Source organism: Rhinichthys klamathensis, unplaced genomic scaffold (genome assembly GCF_029890125.1).
Source record: "Rhinichthys klamathensis goyatoka isolate OS25496 unplaced genomic scaffold, OSU_Roscu_1.1 h1tg000479l_1, whole genome shotgun sequence".
Taxonomy (NCBI): Eukaryota; Metazoa; Chordata; class Actinopteri; order Cypriniformes; family Leuciscidae; genus Rhinichthys; species Rhinichthys klamathensis.
The window spans coordinates 940225-966333 of NW_026606967.1; the positions used below are offsets into that span (position 1 = coordinate 940225).

At 49.1% G+C, this 26109-nt stretch overlaps 1 protein-coding gene across 1 annotated transcript; it reads left to right on the plus strand.

Annotated features, from left to right (window-relative positions):
* The first annotated feature begins 387 nt into the window (after nt 1-387).
* znf407 (zinc finger protein 407) lies at nt 388-25281 on the plus strand. Its single transcript, XM_056237131.1, has 9 exons — nt 388-558; nt 3116-6401; nt 8066-8180; nt 10567-10641; nt 11629-11795; nt 19119-19202; nt 19426-19546; nt 20567-20745; nt 24290-25281. Exons 2-9 carry the CDS (start codon nt 3176-3178, stop codon nt 24988-24990), a joined length of 4668 nt encoding a protein of 1555 aa, XP_056093106.1. The 5' UTR covers nt 388-558; nt 3116-3175; the 3' UTR covers nt 24991-25281.
* The last annotated feature ends 828 nt before the right edge of the window (nt 25282-26109 follow it).

Here is a 26109-nt window from a genome sequence, read left to right on the forward strand (position 1 = left end):
GAATATTTCGCGACGAGCTGTATTATCACCGGCGGTTTAGCATTTTCTATACCGTCAAGATGGCTGCTCCAAATGGCGTGACGTCACGCGGGACATCCCTATAACATGTGTAATGCTATTTAACTTCTGATTGGTCAAGTTTGCCACGCCCAGTATAATAACACACAAAACATGCACTACACATTAATACAAGAACACACATTTCACAGGTTCTAGATTACATTTAAAAGATCAGCCTACACTGGAAACATTTGCAGCAAGTGTAAAGGTGTGTTTGCGTTGAGTTCCCGCTGCAGTGGTGCACCAGTGTGGCCAGCAGAGGTCGCCAGCCTGCTGTGTTTCGAGGCTTCGTGTCTGCGGTGAACGAGCTGGAGAGTTCGGGCACGGCGATTGGCGCACGTGATCCGCGTGAACCGCTTTGAGGTTCCCATCTCCTCCTTCAATCAGAAGATCTGGCTGCGCTCGAGCCCCTGTGACGTAACAGCTAGCAGACTACGGTGCGCCGTTTGTGACCAAGAGCAGAACGCGCGAAGTGAGAGAATACGAGCGACATTTCAGGTAACGACATTCAAACATAACTTTTATTGACAACGCGAACCCATGTCTGATATTTAGAAGCATGATATATGGATGTTATCTCGGTTCCCGTCGCTTAGTAGCGTGTAATGTGAAGGATTTGTACGTCGCATTTGATGCGCTTTTGGGGCCTCCGTGCCGCCGTCGTTTTCAGTACTCACGCGAAGACCCGCCTTTCCCGTGTTCCCATTGGACGAGCGCAGGAAACTGACCTTCTGACTGGACGAAACTCACGCCAGTCAGCAACAGGCACGGTAACAGGAAGTAAAAATGAAACTGTTTCATGTCTGAGAGCAAATATAAACATAGCCTAAAGAACGAATTAAAGTTTAATATTACTGATTAACGCTTTTCCATCGTTTTCACGAAGCAAACTTTTTTTAGATAAGCAGAACACGTACATGTGAAACTCTTAATAACGACACTATTGCGCGCACGCGCTAGTCGTATAGCATAGTGAATGATAATAAATGCAGTTTTACAACAAGTTTCTGTTGTATTGTCAATATTTCATTATTTGGAGTGCTTATGTATGAAGAGGTTTATAGCTTAATATAAGATAAGCTATATTAAAGAGACTGGATTGGAATAACTTTCTGAACACATACAATATGAAAAAAGAGTTTACACTTTAAAGTTGTTCTGCTTTATATGTTTAGAATGTGTATATCTGTATGTACACCGCCTGTCAGATGATGAAGATTAAAAGCAGTGTTCAAGCAGCTTCAGTTCAGTGATGATTGTGTTTTACAGTCATTTAAAAGATCAACAGTTCAACTGGGTAATATGAGGTGCTCATTTATGTGTTGTGTAATTATTTATAGGGGTGTAACCATATATCGTGTCACAATATATCACAATACAAAAATTCATCAATATGTATCGTGGATAGTGACTATGTATTGTGTATAGTTCACCCAAAATGAAAATTAGTTGTGAGATTTTTTCATGAGTTTTAGTGTCAGTACTACATTAAACTACTATAATGTTGAATATAATGTATAATAATGGAATGGGGGAATATGTATGGCTCATGTCAAATGTATTGCTACCAATAAAAAGTGGCCTTTATTATTTTAAATATATCCAGTCAGTGACAGAGATCAAGCATATTCGTCTAAAATAATTCTGTATTTTCAGCTTCAGAATCATGAATATTGTTATTCTGGTGTCTCTATTCTCCTGCTACTGTGGCCGAGAGAGCTCAATGTGCTGCAACTGAAAAAAAAACACATGCAAATAGAACCCCCCCCCCCCCCCCCCCCACACAACACAACCAAATACAGAAATGCGCTGCAAATAACACAGACCACAACCAAATAAGTGACGAACCTGGCTGGGACGCGCTTACAGCTTAAAATTGTGAGTATTTGGAGCACACGTGTGTTGTGAAACTGATGAAGATGTTTTCCTAATTTGCATGTGTTTTCTTAATTGCATGTTTTTTTTCTATTTGCATGTGTTTTCTTCAGTTGCGGCGCGTTGAGCTCTCGGCCACCGTGTCCTGCTTTGGGTTTCAGCACCAACTCCAGCCTATTCATTTACACACAATGTAAAACCAAATTTAGCATTTTAATCAAAAGTAAATTTTTTGTTAACCTTTTATAATTTATCTTGGACTATTGCAATAAAATCGTATTGTGAGTTCAGTATCATGACATTATTATTTATATTTATGATATTATTTTGATTAAATACCAAAAGTACCCTCTGATTGAATCAAAATAATACCATATATATATAATAAATAGTAAATAACTCAGTTTACCAGGACAGTAGAAGCTGCATGATTGTGGCAGTGACCTTTGTAGAGGTCGACATTGTCTTTTTCATCACAACTGGTACTATTGTTCATCAGAGGACAGTATTACGCCTGATTCACTGTGTCACGGCACCAATAACAGTCAAATATCACAGCAACAACTGTTGCAACTGTTTTGTTTTAATATCTAGCTATAGTTTAACTATTTGAAAATAAAATTGTTTCAAATATTGTTTAGTTAAGTAAGCATTCCATTTAAAAAATCAAATGAAAAGTTAGTAATCAATTCAGGTATTAACTAAGCAGCCAAAAGCCGCAAGGAACCAAAACTCCATCAGGGACAGAATGGAGAAAAAAACGATCAAGTTGTGTTATTAATAAGAGGCTCCAGCTTAAAAGTTTTAGTAATAAATAAAAAACAAAGAAACGCATTGCAGTAACAGAACAAGTTGCAGAACAAACATCATTTCAGATTCAATCCAGCATGAAACGATTGATTCTTGCTTCTTAACGCTCATTGATGTTCATGAATCACCACGACACACTTCGTCAAACGGCTCGTGCAGAAATCAGGCTGATATTGTGGAGTCTGAACCGGCCATAAGATTAAGACAACTTGTGTCGGCCTTTATATATTAGTATCGTTACACCTGTACCCCTATATATATATTTCAACTTGTACAAAAACAATATTAATCAGTGTAATAATTTACAAGGATTATTATCATTATTTTATTTACATACATATTAACAATTTTCACCGCACTGTTTTCACAGAAAGGTCCATGGATCCCTCACATGGAGCCTAGTGATTCTTGCATGTGAACCGACAGCAACATGGACAATCCCAAACGCAAGTTAAGATCTGGAAAGGAGGTTTTGAAGGACAAGGGCCAATCTAAGGAAAAGCCCAATGATACGGGCTCAGGAGATGCTTCATCAGCACATAAAGCGTCTGAGGATTCTGGACATGCTGTAGAGGAAAGTGAGCGTGAGGACCGGTCTGAAGAACATGGCTCTCCACAAACATCCGAGGCTTTGGTTTGTTCACTTTGCAACTTTGTTGCAAAAACTCAAACTGCACTGAAAATTCACTCGACGAGGAAACACTCTCATAAAGGAGGCGTACCGAACGACACAGGGTTGAGTTCTTCGCAAAACACACCCCGGGTACAAGAAAGTGATGCTTGTGCACCTCTGTCAGAGGAGGACACACAGACCGAGAGCGAACACACACACAAGGCTGACGGAAGAGCCAGTCCCACTCAGATCCTGCTGGAAATAGTTGAGCCCATCTCATGTGGATCAGTGAAGGACGAGGAAGACACAAACCAGACCTGTACAGATGGCCCGGATACACAAGCAGGCTGCAGTTTGGATTCGGACACTAAAGTGAAAAGCAATAAAAATGGTGGAATTGATGGACATTCAAAGCCTAATACTTGTGTAGAGGAATTCACAGATGCACACAGTGCAGAAAAGCATATTAAAAGGCAACGTAACAGCAAGTCGGATCATGAGAAGCACAAACGGAAGATGTTGGAGAACCAGGATTCATTAGAGACAGAGAAGACTGAAGGCCGGTCACAGACACAGGAATCTCGGACTGAAGGCCGGTCACACCATCAGTGCGGCCGATGCGACTTCACAGCCAACAGCTCCGTCATGTTAGCGCAGCACATTAAGACGGCCCACCCGCCGGAGCACCGCTTCCACTGCCGGCTCTGCCATTACTACACCAGCACCACTGAGGCCATGCAGAGCCACCTGTGCGAGGAAGCCCACCTGCAGCTGGCCGACCAGAACCACACCAGCGCTCTGTTCGAAGACTGTGTGGAGAAGATCCTGGTGATCCTGTCCGATCAAAGAGAGCCTGAAGATCAGGAGGAGGAACAGCTGAGGAAAGACTCTCCTCACAAACGCAAGCGCGGTAGACCGAAGACGTCCAGCGAGACCGTCTGTAGACACTGTGGACTCGTCGCGTCCAACGCCACCAACCTCAGCGTCCACATCCGCCGCAGGCACAGCCGGCTCTACAGCTTCGTCTGCAAGCTCTGCAGCTACTACTGCGTTACCAAAGGAGACATGGACCGCCACTGCGAGACCAAGAAGCACCTCAACAAGATGCAAGCCGCCGGAGGAGACGACAGCGGTGTAGTTCTGCTGGACTCCGAGCAGCCTGCTCAAGCTAAGACAACAGAGCTAGCACACACAGTAGCAGAGATCGAGATGACGATTGAGGACGATGACGTGGATGAGGCCAGTGTGCCGCGCAAGAGAAGCAAGCCTGATCTGGGTAACGTCTGTGCTCAGTGTGGCTTCCCCGCTCACTCCGCAACGTCTCTTGCTCTCCACGTGCGACGCAAGCACACCAAAGACTTCGAGTTCGTGTGTCTGGCGTGCAGCTACTACACCGTGACACGCAGAGAGATGTTCAGGCACATGGCCACTGAGAAACACAAGCAGAAGCGAGAGAGTTACCTGAAGAGACCGAAGCGAAGCTCCAAGCCAGAGACTGTCGGCGGATCGGAGGAGGACACGACTGAAGATGCAGAGCCTTCGATAGAGACGCCTGAGGATCAGGATGGAGAAAAACAATCTGCTGTGAAGAATACGGCCAAAGACAAGGAAGAATACCCAACTGATCCAACGGAAGAATCCCCAACTAATCCAATGGAAGAATCCCCAACTGATCCAATGGAAGAATCCCCAACTGATCCAACGGAAGAATCCCCAATTAATCCAACGGTAGAATCCCCAACTGATCCAACGGAAGAATCCCCAATTAATCCAACGGTAGAATCCCCAACTAATCCAATGGAAGAATCCCCAACTGATCCAATGGAAGAATCCCCAACTGATCCAACGGAAGAATCCCCAATTAATCCAACGGAAGAATCCCCAACTGACCCAACGGAAGAATCCCCAACTGACCCAACGGAAGAATCCCCAACTGACCCAACGGAAGAATCCCCAACTGACCCAACGGAAGAATCCCCAACTAATCCAATGGAGGAATCCCCAACTGATCCAACGGAAGAATCCCCAACTGACCCAACGGAAGAATCCCCAACTAATCCAATGGAGGAATCCCCAACTGATCCAACGGTAGAATCCCCAACTGATCCAACGGAAGAATCCCCAATTAATCCAACGGAAGAATCCCCAACTGACCCAACGGAAGAATCCCCAACTGACCCAACGGAAGAATCCCCAACTGACCCAACGGTAGAATCCCCAACTGACCCAACGGAAGAATCCCCAACTGACCCAACGGAAGAATCCCCAACTGACCCAACGGAAGAATCCCCAACTAATCCAACGGAAGAATCCCCAATTGATCCAACGAAATCAAACGAGACCCAGTCAAAGACGATTGAGAAAGACTCAATGCTGGAGGATATGGATGAGGAAAACATGTTTTATGAGGATGAAACTGCAGACTTAGGAGATGACAGTGAGAAACACCTTAGAGGAGCACAGTTTGACGCTTGCATTTTCCCTTTAAAAACACTAACAGAGCACAAGATCCCACATGACGGAAAACAAACGACAGGCGCTTCCGTGAGGAAGCCGAAAACTCCCGAGACGAAGCCGGCCAAACCGACTCCCCGCATCCGCTGTGAGGACTGTGGGTTTCTAGCCGATGGCTTGAGCGGCCTGAACGTCCACATCTCCATGAAGCATCCGTCCAAGGAGAAGCACTTCCACTGCCTGCTGTGTGGGAAGTCGTTCTACAGCGAGAGTAACCTGCAGCAGCACCTGAGCAGCGCGGCTCACCTGCGCAACGAGCACGGCAGCGTGGAGGACCTGCCCGACGGGGGCGCCAGCTTCAGGTGTGTGCGCTGCAGCGAGCCCTGCCACACCGAGCAGGACCTGTTCCTGCACATCAAGGAGAAGCACGAGGAGCTGCTCAGGGAGGTCAACAAGTATGTGGTGGAGGACACGGAGCAGATCAACCGGGAGCGGCAGGAGAACCAGGGCAGCGTCTGCAAGTACTGCGGGAAAGTGTGCAAGAGCAGCAACTCCATGGCCTTCCTTGCCCACATCCGCACTCACACAGGTACGTCTCCCGCCGTCTGATCAAAACATTTACTTGCAACAGATTACATTTAATTACCTACAGGGTTCGTACAAGCTGGAGAACGCCAGTCAGTCTCTCTTTACTCGCTCCGCTGAATCGCTCAAACATGTCCGCCTCAGATCTCACACTCCAAAAAAGCAATTTATAATTATTTAAATACTTATACTACTGGCTGATGAATGCTTGATTCTGATTGGTTGACGAACATTCTAAGGTGTGCAAGTAGTTTTTTTCCAGTAAGTACTTCTTGACTGCTTTACAGTTCCATATGTGCAGTGGCTCAGTGGTTTATGTAGGTTGTCTACAAACCCGAAGGTTGGTGGTTCAATCCCCGGTTCCACCTGACCAAGTGTCGAGGTGTCCATGAGCAAGACACCTAACCCCAGCTGCTGTTGTCACCGCCGTCGGTGTATGAATGAGTGAATGTGAGGCAATATGTAAAGCGCTTTGGTGGCAATTGGGTCTGTGAAAGCACTATATAAATGCAGTCCATATAACTGTTAATTATTAGTGCTGAATCATTGTATTCTGGTCATTTTTACAGCAATATAGTAAAGAGACTCGTTGAGAATAATGGAAAGCTAGTTAGCTTTCTAGTTTGAAAGAGGAAAGCGATTTCTTTGTCAGAACTGCATTTCTACAGTTTCTACAGACTACAAAAAATATGTAAAAAAACAAAGTAAAATAAAAAATGTCCGTTTGCATCTTGCATCTTGGAGCGTGAGTCTCGTGAGGCGGAGCCGTGGCATGAAGGTCCCGCCCACCCTCCTACTCCCGCAGACTCATTCGCAGACACAGCTGTCAATCATGACCCGTCTTTAGAGCATCACACAACTAACTAAAACCGAACAATAGAACATACATCAGCCTGATAAGAACTACCTCAAATGACAGAAACCACCTTTGGGAAAAAATTTATTTAAGGTGTCATTGGATTTTCTAGTTTGGCTCGCGTCCCATTCGATGACACAGGGTTTATAAACAAAGGCATGACAAAGGGTCTAAATGTTTTGGCTTCACTTTTCCGGGCATGTGCAGCACACCTGGTGCTGACCATAGACTGTATTACAATGGGCGTAGTGTCCGTGACGTCCCCCCTGAAGAGCGTTTTTTGAACCCCAAAGTGGGCGGAGCCAGCCGTCGCCATCTTGGCAGCGTCACTCCAGGATAAACGAACATGTGGAGTGAGGCGGATTAGCTGAGGTGACGTGACAGCAGACAAACGGCTAGTGGTGACATCAGCGCCAATCCACCTGTCACTCAAGTGGCCACGCCCTTAATTATGCAGAACTTTGAGGCTTAAAATAATTTAAACGGAAGAGTTATAAGAAAATAGTTATATTTACCAAAACCTTTTTGTACCAGGCTGTAAACATGTTTTGTTCTGCTGTAAAGTTGGGCATTTTAACATGCGGGTCTATGGGACTGAGTCTCTCCTGCAGCCGGCCTCTAGTGGCCAGTGGAGGAACTGCAGTGTTGGATTCAGGAGAGAGACCCATACATTAGGGTCCAGCGAGAGCATGCCATTTAATAACATCAGTATAAAACAGCATTCTGTGGCAGAATATTGGTTTAATGTGAGTTTAAACAATTATTTGTGAATATGGTGAAGAAAATTCAGTGTCTTTTATCTTTCTCTACAGGATCCAAACCGTTCATGTGCAAGATCTGTAACTTTGCCACCGCTCAGCTCGGAGACGCACGCAACCACGTCAAGAGACACCTGGGCATGAGAGAGTACAAGTGCCACATCTGTGGGTGAGTGTGTGTGTGTGTGTGTGTGTGTGTTTGGAGTACAGGTGTCACATCTGTGGGTGAGTGTGTGTGTGTGTGTGTGTGTGTGTGTGTGTGTGTGTGTGTGTGTGTGTGTGTGTGTGTTTGGAGTACAGGTGTCACATCTGTGGGTGAGTGTGTGTGTGTGTGTGTGTGTGTGTGTGTGTGTGTGTTTGGAGTACAGGTGTCACATCTGTGGGTGAGTGTGTGTGTGTGTGTGTGTGTGTGTGTTTGGAGTACAGGTGTCACATCTGTGGGTGAGTGTGTGTGTGTGTGTGTGTGTGTGTGTGGGAGTGTGACATCTGTGGGTGAGTTCAGGAAACTCATTTTCTTTACATTTATCTCAGCTGAATGAATGCTTAATGTATTTGTGTTTGTACAATACATGTTTAAAGCAGTTTTACAAAGAAGAGTAAACCTTAAAACCTACACATCAAATCTCATAAGACCATTAAACTCCAAACACGTTATTTTCCCTGGCTATCTAAATAAGATCATATACACTCACCTAAAGGATTATTAGGAACACCTGTTCAATTTCTCATTAATGCAATTATCTAATCAACCAATCACATGGCAGTTGCTTCAATGCATTTAGGGGTGTGGTCCTGGTCAAGACAATCTCCTGAACTCCAAACTGAATGTCAGAATGGGAAAGAAAGGTGATTTAAGCAATTTTGAGCGTGGCATGGTTGTTGGTGCCAGACGGGCCGGTCTGAGTATTTCACAATCTGCTCAGTTACTGGGATTTTCACGCACAACCATTTCTAGGGTTTACAAAGAATGGTGTGAAAAGGGAAAAACATCCAGTATGCGGCAGTCCTGTGGGCGGAAATGCCTTGTTGATGCCAGAGGTCAGAGGAGAATGGGCCGACTGAGTCGAGCTGATAGAAGAGCAACTTTGACTGAAATAACCACTCGTTACAACCGAGGTATGCAGCAAAGCATTTGTGAAGCCACAACACACACAACCTTGAGGCGGATGGGCTACAACAGCAGAAGACCCCACCGGGTACCACTCATCTCCACTACAAATAGGAAAAAGAGGCGACAATTTGCAAGAGCTCACCAAAATTGGACAGTTGAAGACTGGAAAAATGTTGCCTGGTCTGATGAGTCTCGGTTTCTGTTGAGACATTCAGACGGTAGAGTCAGAATTTGGCGTAAACAGAATGAGAACATGGATCCATCATGCCTTGTTACCACTGTGCAGGCTGGTGGTGGTGGTGTAATGGTGTGGGGGATGTTTTCTTGGCACACTTTAGGCCCCTTAGTGCCAATTGGGCATCGTTTAAATGCCACGGCCTACCTGAGCATTGTTTCTGACCATGTCCATCCCTTTATGGCCACCATGTACCCATCCTCTGATGGCTACTTCCAGCAGGATAATGCACCATGTCACAAAGCTCGAATCATTTCAAACTGGTTTCTTGAACATGACAATGAGTTCACTGTACTAAAATGGCCCCCACAGTCACCAGATCTCAACCCAATAGAGCATCTTTGGGATGTGGTGGAACGGGAGCTTCGTGCCCTGGATGTGCATCCCACAAATCTCCATCGACTGCAAGATGCTATCCTATCAATATGGGCCAACATTTCTAAAGAATGCTTTCAGCACCTTGTTGAATCAATGCCACGTAGAATTAAGGCAGTTCTGAAGGCGAAAGGGGGTCAAACACAGTATTAGTATGATGTTCCTAATAATCCTTTAGGTGAGTGTATATATAAGTATAACATGTGTGTGTTGATGGCTATGAATGGTATTATGTAGGACATTTCTTACTGTTGTATCAAAAGCAGCTTGTAATTGCACACAGATGCTGTATTAAACTACTTCAGATGTCAGAACAGAGCAAACGTTGCAGTCAGTGAGTGTGTGAGTCAGTGTGAGAGTGTGAGAGTGTGAGAGTGTGTGAGTCAGTGTGAGAGTGTGTGAGTCAGTGTGTGAGTGTGAGAGTGTGTGAGTCAGTGTGAGAGTGTGTGAGTCAGTGTGTGAGTGTGAGAGTGTGTGAGTTAGTGTGAGAGAGTGTGAGTCAGTGTGAGAGTGTGTGAGTCAGTGTGTGAGTGTGAGAGTGTGTGAGTTAGTGTGTGAGTGTGTGAGTCAGTGTGAGAGTGTGTGAGTCAGTGTGAGAGTGTGTGAGTCAGTGTGAGAGTGTGTGAGTCAGTGTGTGAGTGTGAGAGTGTGTGAGTTAGTGTGTGAGTGTGTGAGTCAGTGTGTGAGTGTGAGAGTGTGTGAGTTAGTGTGAGAGTGTGAGAGTTAGTGTGAGAGTGTGAGAGTTAGTGTGAGAGTGTGTGAGTTAGTGTGAGAGTGTGTGAGTGTGAGAGTGTGTGAGTCAGTGTGTGAGTTTAGTGTCTGCTGTTGTTACAGATGGGCCTTTGTGATGAAGAAGCACCTGAACACTCATCTACTGGGAAAGCATGGACTGGGTCAACCTAAAGAGAGGTTCTGAACACACTCTCTCTCTCTCACACACACACACACACACACACACACACACACACACACACACACACACACACACACACACACACACACACACACACACACACACACAGATAGACCCACAACATTCATAGGGTTGTGAGCATCCATAGATTCTTTCACAATAGGCTATTTTGATCATGTTTTCCATTCACATTACATAACTGTGACATTACTTTGCAAAGACAATTTCTAACATGCCGGTGCCGGTGCGGTGAGACGTAGCCTACATGCTCGGGCAGATTCGTGCCGGTCCAGTGATTCGTGCCGGATTCAAAATGCCGGTGCGGTGAGACGTACGGCTCGGGCAGATTCGGCTTGAAGTCGGTCATCCTCGGACGCGCCGCCGCGCGCGCTGTTACAAAAAAAGCCGTGCACACAGCCAAGCCAAATGGGGTCTTGCCGGTCTTGCGCACCGAACGCGTCATTTTTGCCGCGCTCACCTTCGCGCTCGTGCGGACGCGTCGAGTATAAACAAGGCTTTACTCCGTGTCAGCGCGCGCTCTGATCGGTAAAGTACAGACAGACCTCTCCCGAATCATCTCCAGCAGTAGCAGCCTCCGTTTCCCTCTTAAGCTGATATTAGTATTTAAACATTCTCTATGATAAAAAATGTTTGTAAAAAATATTTTAATAGCACGGTTTTGGCGGTTATAGAGTTCTAATGACGGTGTTCAACTATAACCGTCGGTCTCACGGTTATATAATAACAGTCACACCCCTATGAGGAATATTGTGACGTGTTCGTTCCCGGAAGAAACTCGAGACTACAGTGGAGGCGTTTCAGGAGTTCAGAAACACTGACACTGATATAGAGGACAACTGGAGCTTTCTCATGATCACACACACTGAACACAGATGGGAACATCAGAAGAGCTGCTCTTTAAGTGTGTGAGTTAGAGCTGTGTCAGATGTAGAGGCTCATCGGTCATGTGTTCTGTTCTCTAGAAAGTTTGAGTGTGATCTGTGTGAGCGCAACTTCAGTGAGAAATGGGCTCTGAATAACCATATGAAGCTGCACACCGGAGACAAACCCTTCAAGTGCGGCTGGCCCTCGTGCCACTACGCCTTCCTCACCCTCTCTGCCATGAAGGACCATCACCGGACACACACAGGTACACACACACACACACACTCACACACTCGTGCCACTACGCCTTCCTCACCCTCTCTGCCATGAAGGACCATCACCGGACACACACAGGTACTCACACACACACACACACACACACACACACACACACTCGTGCCACTACGCCTTCCTCACCCTCTCTGCCATGAAGGACCATCACCGGACACACACAGGTACTCACGCACACACACACACACACACACACACACACACACACACACACACACACTCACACTCACACACTCGTGCCACTACGCCTTCCTCACCCTCTCTGCCATGAAGGACCATCACCGGACACACACAGGTACTCACGCACACACACACACACACACACACACACACACACACACACACACACACACACTCACACACTCGTGCCACTACGCCTTCCTCACCCTCTCTGCCATGAAGGACCATCACCGGACACACACAGGTACTCACGCACACACACACACACTTCTTCTTCTCTTCTCTCTTATGCTGTCCATCGATTTTGAAGATGACGTCACTTCTAGGATGCATTATTGGAGTGTTGGTGCAACCGCTGCTGACGGCGGTGCCATTGAAGGTGACTGTGAAGCCCAATCCGAGAGCCACATGTCCTACTGCAGTAAGGACAAGTGAATACTGAGTCTGGGTGTGAATATAGTTGTGGCTGTGCGCGTTGGAGTCTGCGCTGATGTAGCTCGGTTCTATGTTGAGCGCGCTTTAATTCGATCTGTTGGGCCCCCAGATCACATGCAGAACTCCATGCCTGACGGTTGGCAGCTTTTGTTTCCAGAACTCCAGGGCTGATTCCACAGCTTTTCAGGGTCTCCTTGAGATGATCCTTGTATCGACGCTTCTGACCCCCAGGTCTCCTGTTGGCTGCATGTATCTGTCCATAGAGGACTTGCCGGGGAAGGCGGTGGGAGGGCATGCGGATAACGTGACCAATCCATCGCAGTTGCCGCTTAGCAAGGATTGCCTCCATGCAGCTGGAGTTGGTGCGCTGGCGGATGTCCGTGTGGGAGATTTTGTCTTTCCATGTGACCCCTAGTATACGTTGCAAACATCTGATATGAAAACCCTCAAGACACCGAATATGCCTGCGGTAGGAGTCCATGCTTCAGCACCAAACAGCAGGGTGGAAACGCAGACTGCCTGGTAAACGGCCGCTTTGGTGAAAGTACGGAGATCTTTATTACCAAAGACTCTAGCTCGAAGTCTGCCAAAGGCAGAGGAGGCGAGATTAATGCGTGCCTGGATCTCGCTGTCTATGAGGCAGGTGGGTGTTAGAATGCTTCCAAGGTAGCTGAAGTGCTGAACAACCTTTACTGGTGAACCATGAATATAGAATCCAGGGGGTGTGGGGGTAGGGACCATGGTCTGTACAATGATTTCTGTCTTTTGAATGTTAACTTGTAGGCCACAAGCTTGATAGACTGCGCATACAACATCCAGTGTGTGCTGCATTGCGGTAGGGCTGTGGGCTAGGAGGGCACAGTCATCGGCATATTGCAGTTCATGAATTGAGAGAGTAGTGCACTTGGTGATGGCTTGCAGGCGGCGAAGGTCAAAGAGGTTCCTGTCCAGACGAAACTGCAGGCAAACACCCTCATCGGGGCTGAGGGAACTGCGGGAGAGGAGGGTGACTGCTGCCAGGAAGAGGTTGAAGATCACTGGAGCCAGTACACACCCCTGTTTCACTCCTACCTGCACAGGAAAGGAGGGAGATTGAGATGTACCCATAGTCACACAAGCCTGCATGCCAAAATGAAACTGTTGTAGAATGTACAGAAATCTTGGTGGCACCCCAAACTTCTCCAGAATGACCCAAAGGACTTGACGGTCAATGGTGTCAAAAGCCTTTGCCAGGTCGATGAAGGCAATGAACAGGTCTTTGTTCTGTTCTCTGGCCTTCTCTTGCATTTGGCGCAGGACAAAGATCATGTCGGAGGTGGAGCGATCCTTCCTGAAGCCGCACTGTGACTCAGGAAGGATCCTTTCTGTGATGCTCTTGGTAAGACGGGACAGCATGACCCTCGTTAATACTTTCCCTGCCACAGAGAGCAGGGATATGCCACGACTGTTACCACAGATGGACTTGTCACCTTTTTTCTTGTGAATGGTAACAATTTGTGAGTCTTTCCAGCCTTGAGGAACAGTTTTTTGTGCCCATACTATCTGGATAAGTTGGTGGAGGGTTTTGGTGAGCAGGTACCCGCCTTTCTTTAGAGCTTCTGCAGGGATTCCATCAGGACCAGCAGACTTATTGTCCTTGAGGCTTCGTACTGCTGTGAGGACTTCTGAGAACTCGGGTGGGTCGTCAAGCTCATGTACAAGTGGAAGCATTGGGAGGCGCTGCAGGACAGTGGGGTCAGTCGGATTATTTTGATTGAGAAGGGTGTTAAAATGCTCAGCCCAACGCACAAGAATTTCTTGTTTGTCCCTGTGCAGAATTGTACCATCTGCAGATCTGATAGGGGTGATTCTACGTTTTTGGGGTCCATATAGTGATTTTATTGCATCGTAGAAGGCTTGAGAGTTGTTGGTGTCCGCATAGCCTTGGATTTCATGGGCTTTCCTAAGCCACCAATCATTCTCCATTATGCGAAGCCGGCGTTGCACCTCAGCACGGATATTACTCCAGTGTGAGCGCAAAGAGGGAGATTGTGGATTGGAGAGGTGAGCGGTGAAGGCTTTACGCTTCTCCTCCAGAAGGACCAATATTTCGGGGCAGCTATCGTCAAACCAGTCCTGGTGACGCTTAAAAGTGAAACCAATTGTGTCAGTAGCGGCTTGTTGTATAGCTGAGCTAAAATTAGCCCATACGCTTTCCGCTGTATTGTGTAGGGGATGAGTGAAAACAGAGGAAAGGTTATTAGCCAAGCAGCGACGGTACGTAGCAGTGACGTCAGGGGATTTTAGGGCTCGGAAGTTGAGCCGCCTTGAGGGTTGATGCCTAGTGTGTTGGGGTCGGACTTTTAGGTGTATCTTGGATCTGATCAGCCGATGATCTGTCCAGCACTCCGCACCACGCATTGCTCGGGTAATGGAGATTTCATGTAGATCTTGTTGCCGGGTAATAATGTAGTCGAGTAGGTGCCAGTGTTTGGATCTGGGGTGCATCCATGATGCTTTATATTTGTTTTTCATTTGGAAAATTGTGTTGGTTATGACCAGTTTGTGCTCAGAGCAGAGGGAAAGGAGTCGCAGACCATTCCGGTTTATGTTGCCTAATCCATGTTTCCCAATTACCCCAGACCAGAGCATGTTGTTGGAGCCTACTCTGGCATTGAAGTCTCCCATAAGCACAAGTTTATCAGTGTGAGGAACTTTGAGGAGAGCTGCGTCGAGAGACTCGTAGAAAACGTCTTTGATGCTTTCTTCAGCATCTAGAGTTGGCGCATAAGCACTTAGCAATGTTACATAGCGACCCTTTGCAAGAGGAATGCGCCAAGTCATCAGCCGCTCGCTGATTCCCACAGGAGACTCTGGAATGTTCTGGAGCAGTCTACTCTTGATAGCAAAACCTACTCCATGTAGACGGCGGGTATCTTCTGGAAGACCCTTCCAGAAGAAGGTGTATCCTTGCCCGACTTCTATTAGGGAGTCCTCTCCTGCGAGCCGGGTCTCACTCAAAGCTGCAATGTCAATATTGTACTTGTTAAGCTCGCTCGCAACCAGGGCAGTGCGTCTGCGGGGTCTGTCAGTTCCATTCCTCACATCAAGAAGTGTGCGTACGTTCCATGTAGCCAGGTTTAGTAGTTTAGAATTATATTTATATTTTCGACCGCGTAATGGGATGCCTTGGCGACTGCGGTGGGCCGCCCAGGAGTGTAGGGAACAGGCAATGTTTGGGTCACCTTTTCTAGACCCTCCCCCCGGCAGGGGGTGAGCAGTGCGGACCCTAAAGAGGGCTGCTCAGTCGCACAAAAAGCTGCCGAAGGTGGACGCTGTTCCAACCCGTCCACACAGCGACCATCACGTTTGTGCCGCCTCCGTGCAGGGCTCAGGCTAGAGGCTGCCAGTCTGATCCAAGACCTGCCCCCGTCGCATTTGCCCTGTCGCCGAAGGACTTGTACGGTGAAGTGACAGCATGCGCAAAGAATGGATTTAATGTGAAGAGAGGGGTGCGCAGACCCTATCTCCACAGCTTCACTCCAAAATCCATTTTCCAGTGGCAGGAGATGAACTCTAGACAACCGGATGGATGGTGGAATTGCAGGGGGCTGCCAGGTCTCTGTCCTTGGTTGAGCCTGCCTATCGCGTGTCCCCAACGCGGCCTTGTCTTGAGGAGATGAAATGCTCACGGAAGACAACCCACAGGGCAGTGGGGGCACCAGTCTTAGATAATGGCGGACTGAACTCGCCATGTCGAGGAGTATCATTGGCATAAATGGAGTTTTAACAGTGGATCTAGTGATGCCACTCGACTAGTCCCTCCATACCTGATAGACCTCCGCTGTTGGTCCACGGCTACTTATTCGACTGGGGACCACCGCACGGAGCCCCCAGCTTATTTCGTAGCTTACCTTCATATCTGAAGGGTTGTCCATTATCCGCCACCTATGGACGTGGTTGGTAGCAGTCAGCTCTGCCCCACACACACACACACACACACACACACACACTCACACTCACACACTCGTGCCACTACGCCTTCCTCACCCTCTCTGCCATGAAGGACCATCACCGGACACACACAGGTACTCACACACACACACACACACACACACACACACACACACACACCCATGCCACTACGCCTTCCTCACCCTCTCTGCCATGAAGGACCATCACCGGACACACACAGGTACACACACACACACACACACACACACACACACACTCGTGCCACTACGCCTTCCTCACCCTCTCTGCCATGAAGGACCATCACCGGACACACACAGGTACACACACACACACACACACACACACTCGTGCCACTACGCCTTCCTCACCCTCTCTGCCATGAAGGACCATCACCGGACACACACAGGTACTCACACACACACACACACACACACACACTCGTGCCACTACGCCTTCCTCACCCTCTCTGCCATGAAGGACCATCACCGGACACACACAGGTACACACACACACACACACACACACACTCGTGCCACTACGCCTTCCTCACCCTCTCTGCCATGAAGGACCATCACCGGACACACACAGGTACACACACACACACACACACACACACTCGTGCCACTACGCCTTCCTCACCCTCTCTGCCATGAAGGACCATCACCGGACACACACAGGTACTCACACACACACACACACACACACACACACACACACTCGTGCCACTACGCCTTCCTCACCCTCTCTGCCATGAAGGACCATCACCGGACACACACAGGTACTCACACACACACACACACACACACTCACACACTCGTGCCACTACGCCTTCCTCACCCTCTCTGCCATGAAGGACCATCACCGGACACACACAGGTACTCACACACACACACACACACACACAAACACACACACACACACACACACTCGTGCCACTACGCCTTCCTCACCCTCTCTGCCATGAAGGACCATCACCGGACACACACAGGTACACACACACACACACACACACACACACACACACTCGTGCCACTACGCCTTCCTCACCCTCTCTGCCATGAAGGACCATCACCGGACACACACAGGTACACACACACACACACACACTCACACTCACACACTCGTGCCACTACGCCTTCCTCACCCTCTCTGCCATGAAGGACCATCACCGGACACACACAGGTACACACACACACACACACACACTCACACTCACACACTCGTGCTACTACGCCTTCCTCACCCTCTCTGCCATGAAGGACCATCACCGGACACACACAGGTACACACACAGGTACACACACACACACACACTCGTGCCACTACGCCTTCCTCACCCTCTCTGCCATGAAGGACCATCACCGGACACACACAGGTACACACACAGGTACACACACACACACACACTCGTGCCACTACGCCTTCCTCACCCTCTCTGCCATGAAGGACCATCACCGGACACACACAGGTACACACACACACACACACACACACACACTCACACTCACACACTCGTGCCACTACGCCTTCCTCACCCTCTCTGCCATGAAGGACCATCACCGGACACACACAGGTACACACACACACACACACACTCACACTCACACACTCGTGCCACTACGCCTTCCTCACCCTCTCTGCCATGAAGGACCATCACCGGACACACACAGGTACACACACACACACACACACTCACACTCACACACTCGTGCCACTACGCCTTCCTCACCCTCTCTGCCATGAAGGACCATCACCGGACACACACAGGTACTCACACACACACACACACACACACACTCGTGCCACTACGCTTTCCTCACCCTCTCTGCCATGAAGGACCATCACCGGACACACACAGGTACTCACACACACACACACACACACACACTCGTGCCACTACGCCTTCCTCACCCTCTCTGCCATGAAGGACCATCACCGGACACACACAGGTACTCACACACACACACACACACACACACTCGTGCCACTACGCCTTCCTCACCCTCTCTGCCATGAAGGACCATCACCGGACACACACAGGTACTCACACACACACACACACACACACACTCGTGCCACTACGCCTTCCTCACCCTCTCTGCCATGAAGGACCATCACCGGACACACACAGGTACTCACACACACACACACACACACACACACACACACACTCGTGCCACTACGCCTTCCTCACCCTCTCTGCCATGAAGGACCATCACCGGACACACACAGGTACTCACACACACACACACACACACACACACACACACACACACACTCGTGCCACTACGCCTTCCTCACCCTCTCTGCCATGAAGGACCATCACCGGACACACACAGGTACACACACACACACACACTCACACACTCGTGCCACTACGCCTTCCTCACCCTCTCTGCCATGAAGGACCATCACCGGACACACACAGGTACTCACACACACACACACACACACACACACACACTCGTGCCACTACGCCTTCCTCACCCTCTCTGCCATGAAGGACCATCACCGGACACACACAGGTACACATTTACAAACACACGCCTGGCTTCATACATGACCTCATTATCTCAGTGTCTTTACCTGTGAGTGTGTGTGTGTGAGTGTGTGAGAGTGTGTGTGTGTGTGTGTGTGTGTGTACGGTCTGAGTACGGTCTTGCATATTTTAGAGAACTGTAATGTGTGTAAGTGATGAAACTGCTGGTCTCTGATCCTCTGTGTTTCAGGAGAGAAGTCTTTCCTCTGTGATCTCTGTGGGTTTGCTGGAGGAACTCGTCACGCTCTGACCAAACACCGGCGCCAGCACACAGGTACACATCTCACACACACACACACACCAGCACACAGGGACACATTACTCTCTCCAGCACACAGGTACACACTGTGTTAACACACAGGTCCAGACTAAAATGTACACTCTGCACCTTTAAATGTTGGCTGGAGAAAGTCTTGTCTGAGTATTTATCATAGTTAGAGGTAAGGAGGTGTTGTGGACAGAGAACAGGAGACTCATCTGTGCTGTGTGTGCTGCAGGTGAGCGGCCCTTCAAGTGTCAGCTGTGCAGCTTCGCCTCCACCACACAGTCTCACCTGACGCGGCACAAGCGTGTGCACACGGGCGAGAAGCCCTACCGCTGCCCCTGGTGCGACTACAGGTACACCTGTCTCACTCTCTCAGCATGCACACCTGTCTCACTCTCTCAGCATGCACACCTGTCTCACTCTCAGCATGCACACCTGTGTCACTCTCTCAGCATGCACACCTGTCTCACTCTCTCAGCATGCACACCTGTCTCACTCTCTCAGCATGCACACCTGTGTCACTCTCAGCATGCACACCTGTCTCACTCTCTCAGCATGCACACCTGTCTCACTCTCTCAGCATGCACACCTGTCTCACTCTCTCAGCATGCACACCTGTCTCACTCTCTCAGCATGCACACCTGTCTCACTCTCTCAGCATGCACACCTGTCTCACTCTCTCAGCATGCACACCTGTCTCACTCTCTCAGCATGCACACCTGTCTCACTCTCTCAGCATGCACACCTGTGTCACTCTCTCAGCATGCACACCTGTCTCACTCTCTCAGCATGCACACCTGTCTCACTCTCTCAGCATGCACACCTGTCTCACTCTCTCAGCATGCACACCTGTGTCACTCTCTCAGCATGCACACCTGTCTCACTCTCTCAGCATGTACACCTGTCTCTCACTCTCAGCATGCACACCTGTCTCTCACTGTCAGCATGCACACCTGTGTCACTCTCTCAGCATGCACACCTGTCTCACTCTCTCAGCATGCACACCTGTCTCACTCTCAGCATGCACACCTGTCTCACACTCAGCATCCACACCTGTCTCTCACTCTCTCAGCATGCACACCTGTCTCACTCTCTCAGCATGCTCACCTGTCTCACTCTCTCAGCATGCACACCTGTCTCACTCTCTCAGCACCCACACCTGTCTCACTCTCAGCATGCACACCTGTCTCACTCTCAGCATTAACACCTATCTCACACTCATCATGTTTCACTGTTTCTACTGGAGCTGTCCCTTTAAAAAGCACCACTAATGCAAATAGCAGTCTTGATGTTTTGCTCCATATGAAAGGAAACACGACATCTGTTTAGCGTTTAGTGAATGTAAATAAACGTGTTGTTGTTTGTATTGTCAGATCGAACTGCGCAGAGAACATCCGTAAGCACATCCTGCACACAGGCAAGCATGAGGGAGTGAAGATGTACAACTGTCCCAAGTGCAGCTACGCCACCAACGGCCCCATGGACTTCAGGAACCACCTGAAGGAGACGCACCCGGACCTGGAGAACCCAGACCTGGCTTACCTGCACGCAGGTGCTCGTCCGCCTCATTCTCTACTCAAACTTCATCAGTGGCTGTTCATAACCGGCACTTATCTAAACGTGCAGCAGGGCTCAACCAAACTGACATCTGTACCTCTTATTTCAAATGTTATTATAAATGAGTTCAAGATTTTTGTAGTCATATTGCGTAGTTGTGCTTGGAGTCGATTGTTTTATTTGTAAAAATAATGCAATGAAACATGACAAATTGTGCCACATAATTTCAGTCCACGCTGTCAATCAAAGAAATGAACACATGCAAAAACAAGAGAGAACCAACAGTATCTGAATAATTGATTATGTTGTAGTCATTGCTTTTCCCTTTTAGTCGGTCACGTTCAACGTGTGTCTGACGTGCCGAATGATTGGGATCACGCTTAGGGAGCCTATCATCTTCAAGTGTTAACAGAACGGGCCAACCCCCAACTGCATTGGCACATCAACTGCTTCGAGTTGCTAGCAGTACACCTTGCCCTGAGCCGCCTCAAGAAGCCACTGTTCAGCAACGTGCTGGACCTTACGGACAACACTGCGACCGTTGCGTACATCAACCATCAAGGTGGTCTACGCTCCCTCGCATGTCGCAACTCGCCCGCCATCTCCTCCTATGTAGTCATCTGAGGTCGTTTCGTGCCACTTATGTCCCCTGCCTGCTCAATCGTGCTGCCGACGAGCTCTCACGACAGCCTGTGGCCCAGGGAGAGTAGAGACTCCATCCCCAGGCGGTCCAGCTGATCTGGGACCACTTCGGGGCCGCACAGATAGATCTGTTTGCCTCTCCAGACTCGTCCCATTGCCAGTTGTTCCATTCCCTGACCAAGGGGACCCTCGGCACGGATGCACTGGCACACAGCTGGCCCCGGGGCCTACGCAAGTATGCGTTTCCCCCAGTGAGCCTTATCGCACAGACACTGTGCAAAGTTAGGGAGGAAGAGGAGCAGATCTTGCTAGTTGCCCCTTATTGGCCCAACCTGGGGACCTGGTTCCCCGAACTGATGCTCCTCTCGGCAGCCCCTCCCTAGCCCATTTCTCTCAGAGAGGACCTCCTCTCTCAGAGATGGGGTACCGTAAGGCACCCACGTCCAGACCTCTGGAAACTCCATGTCTGGCGGAGGTTCTAGGTGATCTACCACAAGCTGCCGTAGACACCATCACTTCTGCGAGAGCACCCTCTACAAGGCATGCTAACACTCTGAAGTGGAACCTGTTTGTTGAATGGTGTTCTTCTCACCAAGAAGAGACCCGAAGATCAATCAGTACTGTGCTTTCCTTTCTGCACGATGGGTTGGAGCGAAGGCTGTCTCCCTCCACCCTCAAAGTGTATGTTGCCTCCATTGCCGCACATCACAATGCAGTTGATGGAAAATCCATGGGGAAGCATGACCTAATCATCAGGTTCCTGAGGGGTGCGAGGAGACTGAATCCACCTCGCCCCCTCTCAATACCCTCTTGGGACTTATCTCTGGTGCTGACGGCACTGCAGAGACCTCCCCTTGAGCCATTGCGGGCAGCCGAGTCAAAAATCCTGTGTATGAAAACAGTTATCCTGCTTGCTTTGGCCTCCATCAAGAGTGAAGGGGACCTGCACGCATTTTCGGTCAACGAATTGTGCTTGGAATTCGAGCCGGCCGACTCTCACATCATCCTGAGATCCCGGCCTGGATATCTGCCCCAGATGGTGAACCTGCAAGTGCTGCCCCCGGAGGAGACAGACCCAGCCCTGGCTTTTCTCTGTCCTGTTCTTGCACTGTGCCTATACGTGGACCTCAGACCGGCTCTTCGTCTGTTACGGAGGCCAGCAGAAGGAAAGGCTATCTCCAAGCAAAAGTTGGCCCACTGGATAGTGGATGCCATCGTCTTGGCGTGCCAATCCCAAGACGCACCATGCCCCCTCAGGTTGTGAGCCCACTCCTCTCTGAGTGTAGCTTCTTCCTGGGCACTGGCACAGGGTGCCTCGCTGACAGATGTCTGTAGAGCTGCGGGCTAGGCGACACCAAACACGTTCGCTAGATTCTATAGCCCTCTTGTCAAGCCGGTAGCTTCCCGTGTGCTCTCTTCTCTTAGAAGCCAGTCAACACCGTAGGCCCTGCTCGAAGTGTCGACTTGCTACACCATTTCCCTCCTATGGTCTGGATACATGCACCATTTCTGCTCCCCGTTAGCTCCCCGTTGAGTTCCCCGTTAGCCGAACCCTGTTAAGTTCCTCCACACCTCTCGGCTGTCGGACGTAGCTGAGCGTCCGAAGCCAGGCCTAGCACTCGTATGCATCAGAGGAACCTGTACTAGGCTGGTTCCCATATGATGTGATCCCTACGGCGATCCCAAATGTGTATTCTTCCACTGTGCGGCTCCCTGAGGTGAGCCTTGTCTTTCCCTTGGCAGAGCCTGCTCTGCCGTCTCTGACCGGTCTGTCTCCCCCCTGCTTAGGCCGGACCCACCTCAGTAACATTCCATATGTTGTGCAGCCCAGAAACGCCCAGTCCATATATGTAACCTCCACATGATATCTTCCTGCTGGGCAGGATGGGGCTTCGGCAGCGTCTCCCTTTCCACCGAAAGGGCATGCTTTCCCAGTGTTATCCAAGTCTGTCTGAGTGGGTCATGCGGAACAGCAGTGGACTTCCCTGGCCTGAGCCCTGTCCCATCTGCACCTCAATAATGTGGGGGGATCAGCAGGCTTTCGCTAGGCACTAGAAGGTGTCAACACTAGGTGGCGGGTTATTTGGGATCCCAATCATTCGGCACGTCCGCCGTACGTCGAACGTAACCGCCTGAAAGGGAACGTATCGGTTACGTGTGTAACTCTCGTTCCCTGAAGGAGAGAACGGAACCGTAGTCCCGTCGCCACCATTGCTGGACCACCGCTGACCCCAGGCTCTGCTCGGCTCCTCAGCTAAAAATCAAATGGTGGGTGCATCCCCTTCCGTATTTATACCCCCGCTGCGGAGTGGAGCACGAGATGCGAATCTCACACGCCAATGTGCATTGGCTGGTTCTGTTAACACTCGTAAGATTTTAGGCTCCCTAAGCGTGATCCCAATCATTCGGCACGTCCAATGCACGTCTCCATTCCCTCCTTCAGGGAACGAGGGTTACATATGTAACCAAGACGGTTTTCACTATTAAAACTCGCAATTACTTTTTTATATTTTTTATTCTGTAGCAGAAATAAGCTTCTATAACCTACAAAATACACTGAGGAAAAAAGAAAATTACACATTTAGTCCAAAAAGATACAAAAAATAAAACATCTTTATAACGTATATTTTGCGACTGAACTTACCAAACATTCAAAGCAATGCCGTGTGCAGGATAAACGCGCTTGTTCATATGATGCCCGCTGAGAACTGTTGTGTAAAGGAGTCAAACACTATTGAAGATCTGCTTTCTGTCCTGTTTAGGCTCACATCTTGTGACATCACGTCCTGTTTTGGGTTTGTTTTGATGTCTTAGGCCCACGTTGGGTTTATATTTCATGAAACATGAAACGGTCCACTTATTGTGTGTGTTTCTGCTCTCTCCTGTGTCTGTGTCAGGAATCGTGTCGAAGTCGTTCGAGTGCCGTCTGAAGGGTCAGGGTGCGTCGTTCGTGCAGGCGGAGGCGGCGTTCGCCCCGGATGAGCCTGAGCTGGGGTCCGAGGCGCTTCAGCAGGTCATCATCATCCAGGGCTACGGCGGGGGAGAGGTGGCCATCGATCAGGCCCTGGAGGAGTCGGCCGCCGCCACGCTACAGACCCTGGCCATGTCCAGCCAGCTGGCGGAGGTGCTGCACCTCACTGAGGACGGGCAGCTGATCGCCTCCCGGGACCAGACCCGATACGTGCTGGTGGAGTCGTCCGGAGAGGCTCGAGGGCAGGAGGAGGCGGAGCGCGGGGTGTGTGAGTCCTCCTCGGCTCTGGACGCGCTGCTCTGCGCTGTGACGGAGATGGGCCAGCAGGGCGGTGCTACAGAGATCACCTCCGATCAGAAGAGCGACGCTCAGACGCCTCTTGCTCAGGTGTACGAGGAGACGCCGGATCAGGTGATGGGCTCGGCCAATCAGCACACGTCTGAGCAGATGCAGGAGGTGCTGCAGTTCGCAGCCAGTCAGCTGATGATGAAGGAGGGGCTTACGCAGGTGATTGTCAACGACGAGGGCACGCACTACATCGTCACTCAGCTGGACGACTCCACGCTGCACGTCGAGGAGCCGTCCGGAGAGGAGACCGTCGTTTACTCCGAAGTGAGTCAGGAGTGAAGTTTCTCTCCATTTGAAGACAGTCACTCAGCTGGACGACTCCACGCTGACCGTCGAGGAGACCGTCGTTTACTCCAATGTGAGTCAGGAGTGAAGTTTCTCTCCAGCTGAAGACAGTCACTCAGGGTCTTTTCCCATCACAACGCTTTGTGGGATTTTTCTTTTTTGATTCTATATGCAACAGGCACATAGCTGTGAAATCTTATTTTATGTGTGCAAATGCAACATATCCTTATACTAAGGCTAATTCAGTTCAATGTGTGTAGATGTTTAGATTACTAATGAAAGCCTTGTTAAAGGGATAGTTCGGCCAAAAATGATATTTAACACATGCATTACTCACCCTCAAGCCGTTCGAGATGCATATGTCAATCTTGTTTCAGACGAACACATTTTCAGTTATTTTAGAAAATGTCTTAGACCCTTCAGTGGATATAATGTGAAGCAATGGGGTCCACCTCCTTCAAGTCCCAAAATGTGCATACATCCTTCACAAAAGTAATCCATCCGGCTCCAGGGGGATAAACGAAGGCCTTCTGAGGGTAATCCGTGCGGTTTTGTCGTAAAAATATACATATTTAAAACTTTATAAATGAAAATATCTGACTTCCGGCAACGATCGACGCGCGTTCACGGGTGATGGAAGTCGGCGTACGAGGTAGGACGTAGCGTAGGAACCGTCGTGACGTAGAACGAAGGCGCCAGAGTGCAGAGCAAAACAAAACTCCACTCAGTTCACCCGTGAACGCACGTCGATCGTTGCCGGAAGTCAGAGGTTTTCATTTATAAAGTTTTAAATATGTATATTTTTACGACAAAACCGCACGGATTACCCTCAGAAGGCCTTCGTTTATACCCCTGGAGCCGGATGGATTACTTTTGTGAAGGATGTATGCACATTTTGGGACTTGAAGGAGGTGGACCCCATTGCTTCACATTATATCCACTGAAGGGTCTAAGACATTTTCTAAAATAACTAAAAATGTGTTCGTCTGAAACAAGATTGACATATGCATCTCGAACGGCTTGAGGGTGAGTAATGGATGTGTTAAATATCATTTTTGGCCGAACTATCCCTTTAACCACCTTCTGTTTTCCTTTACGTATGTTTGATTGTAG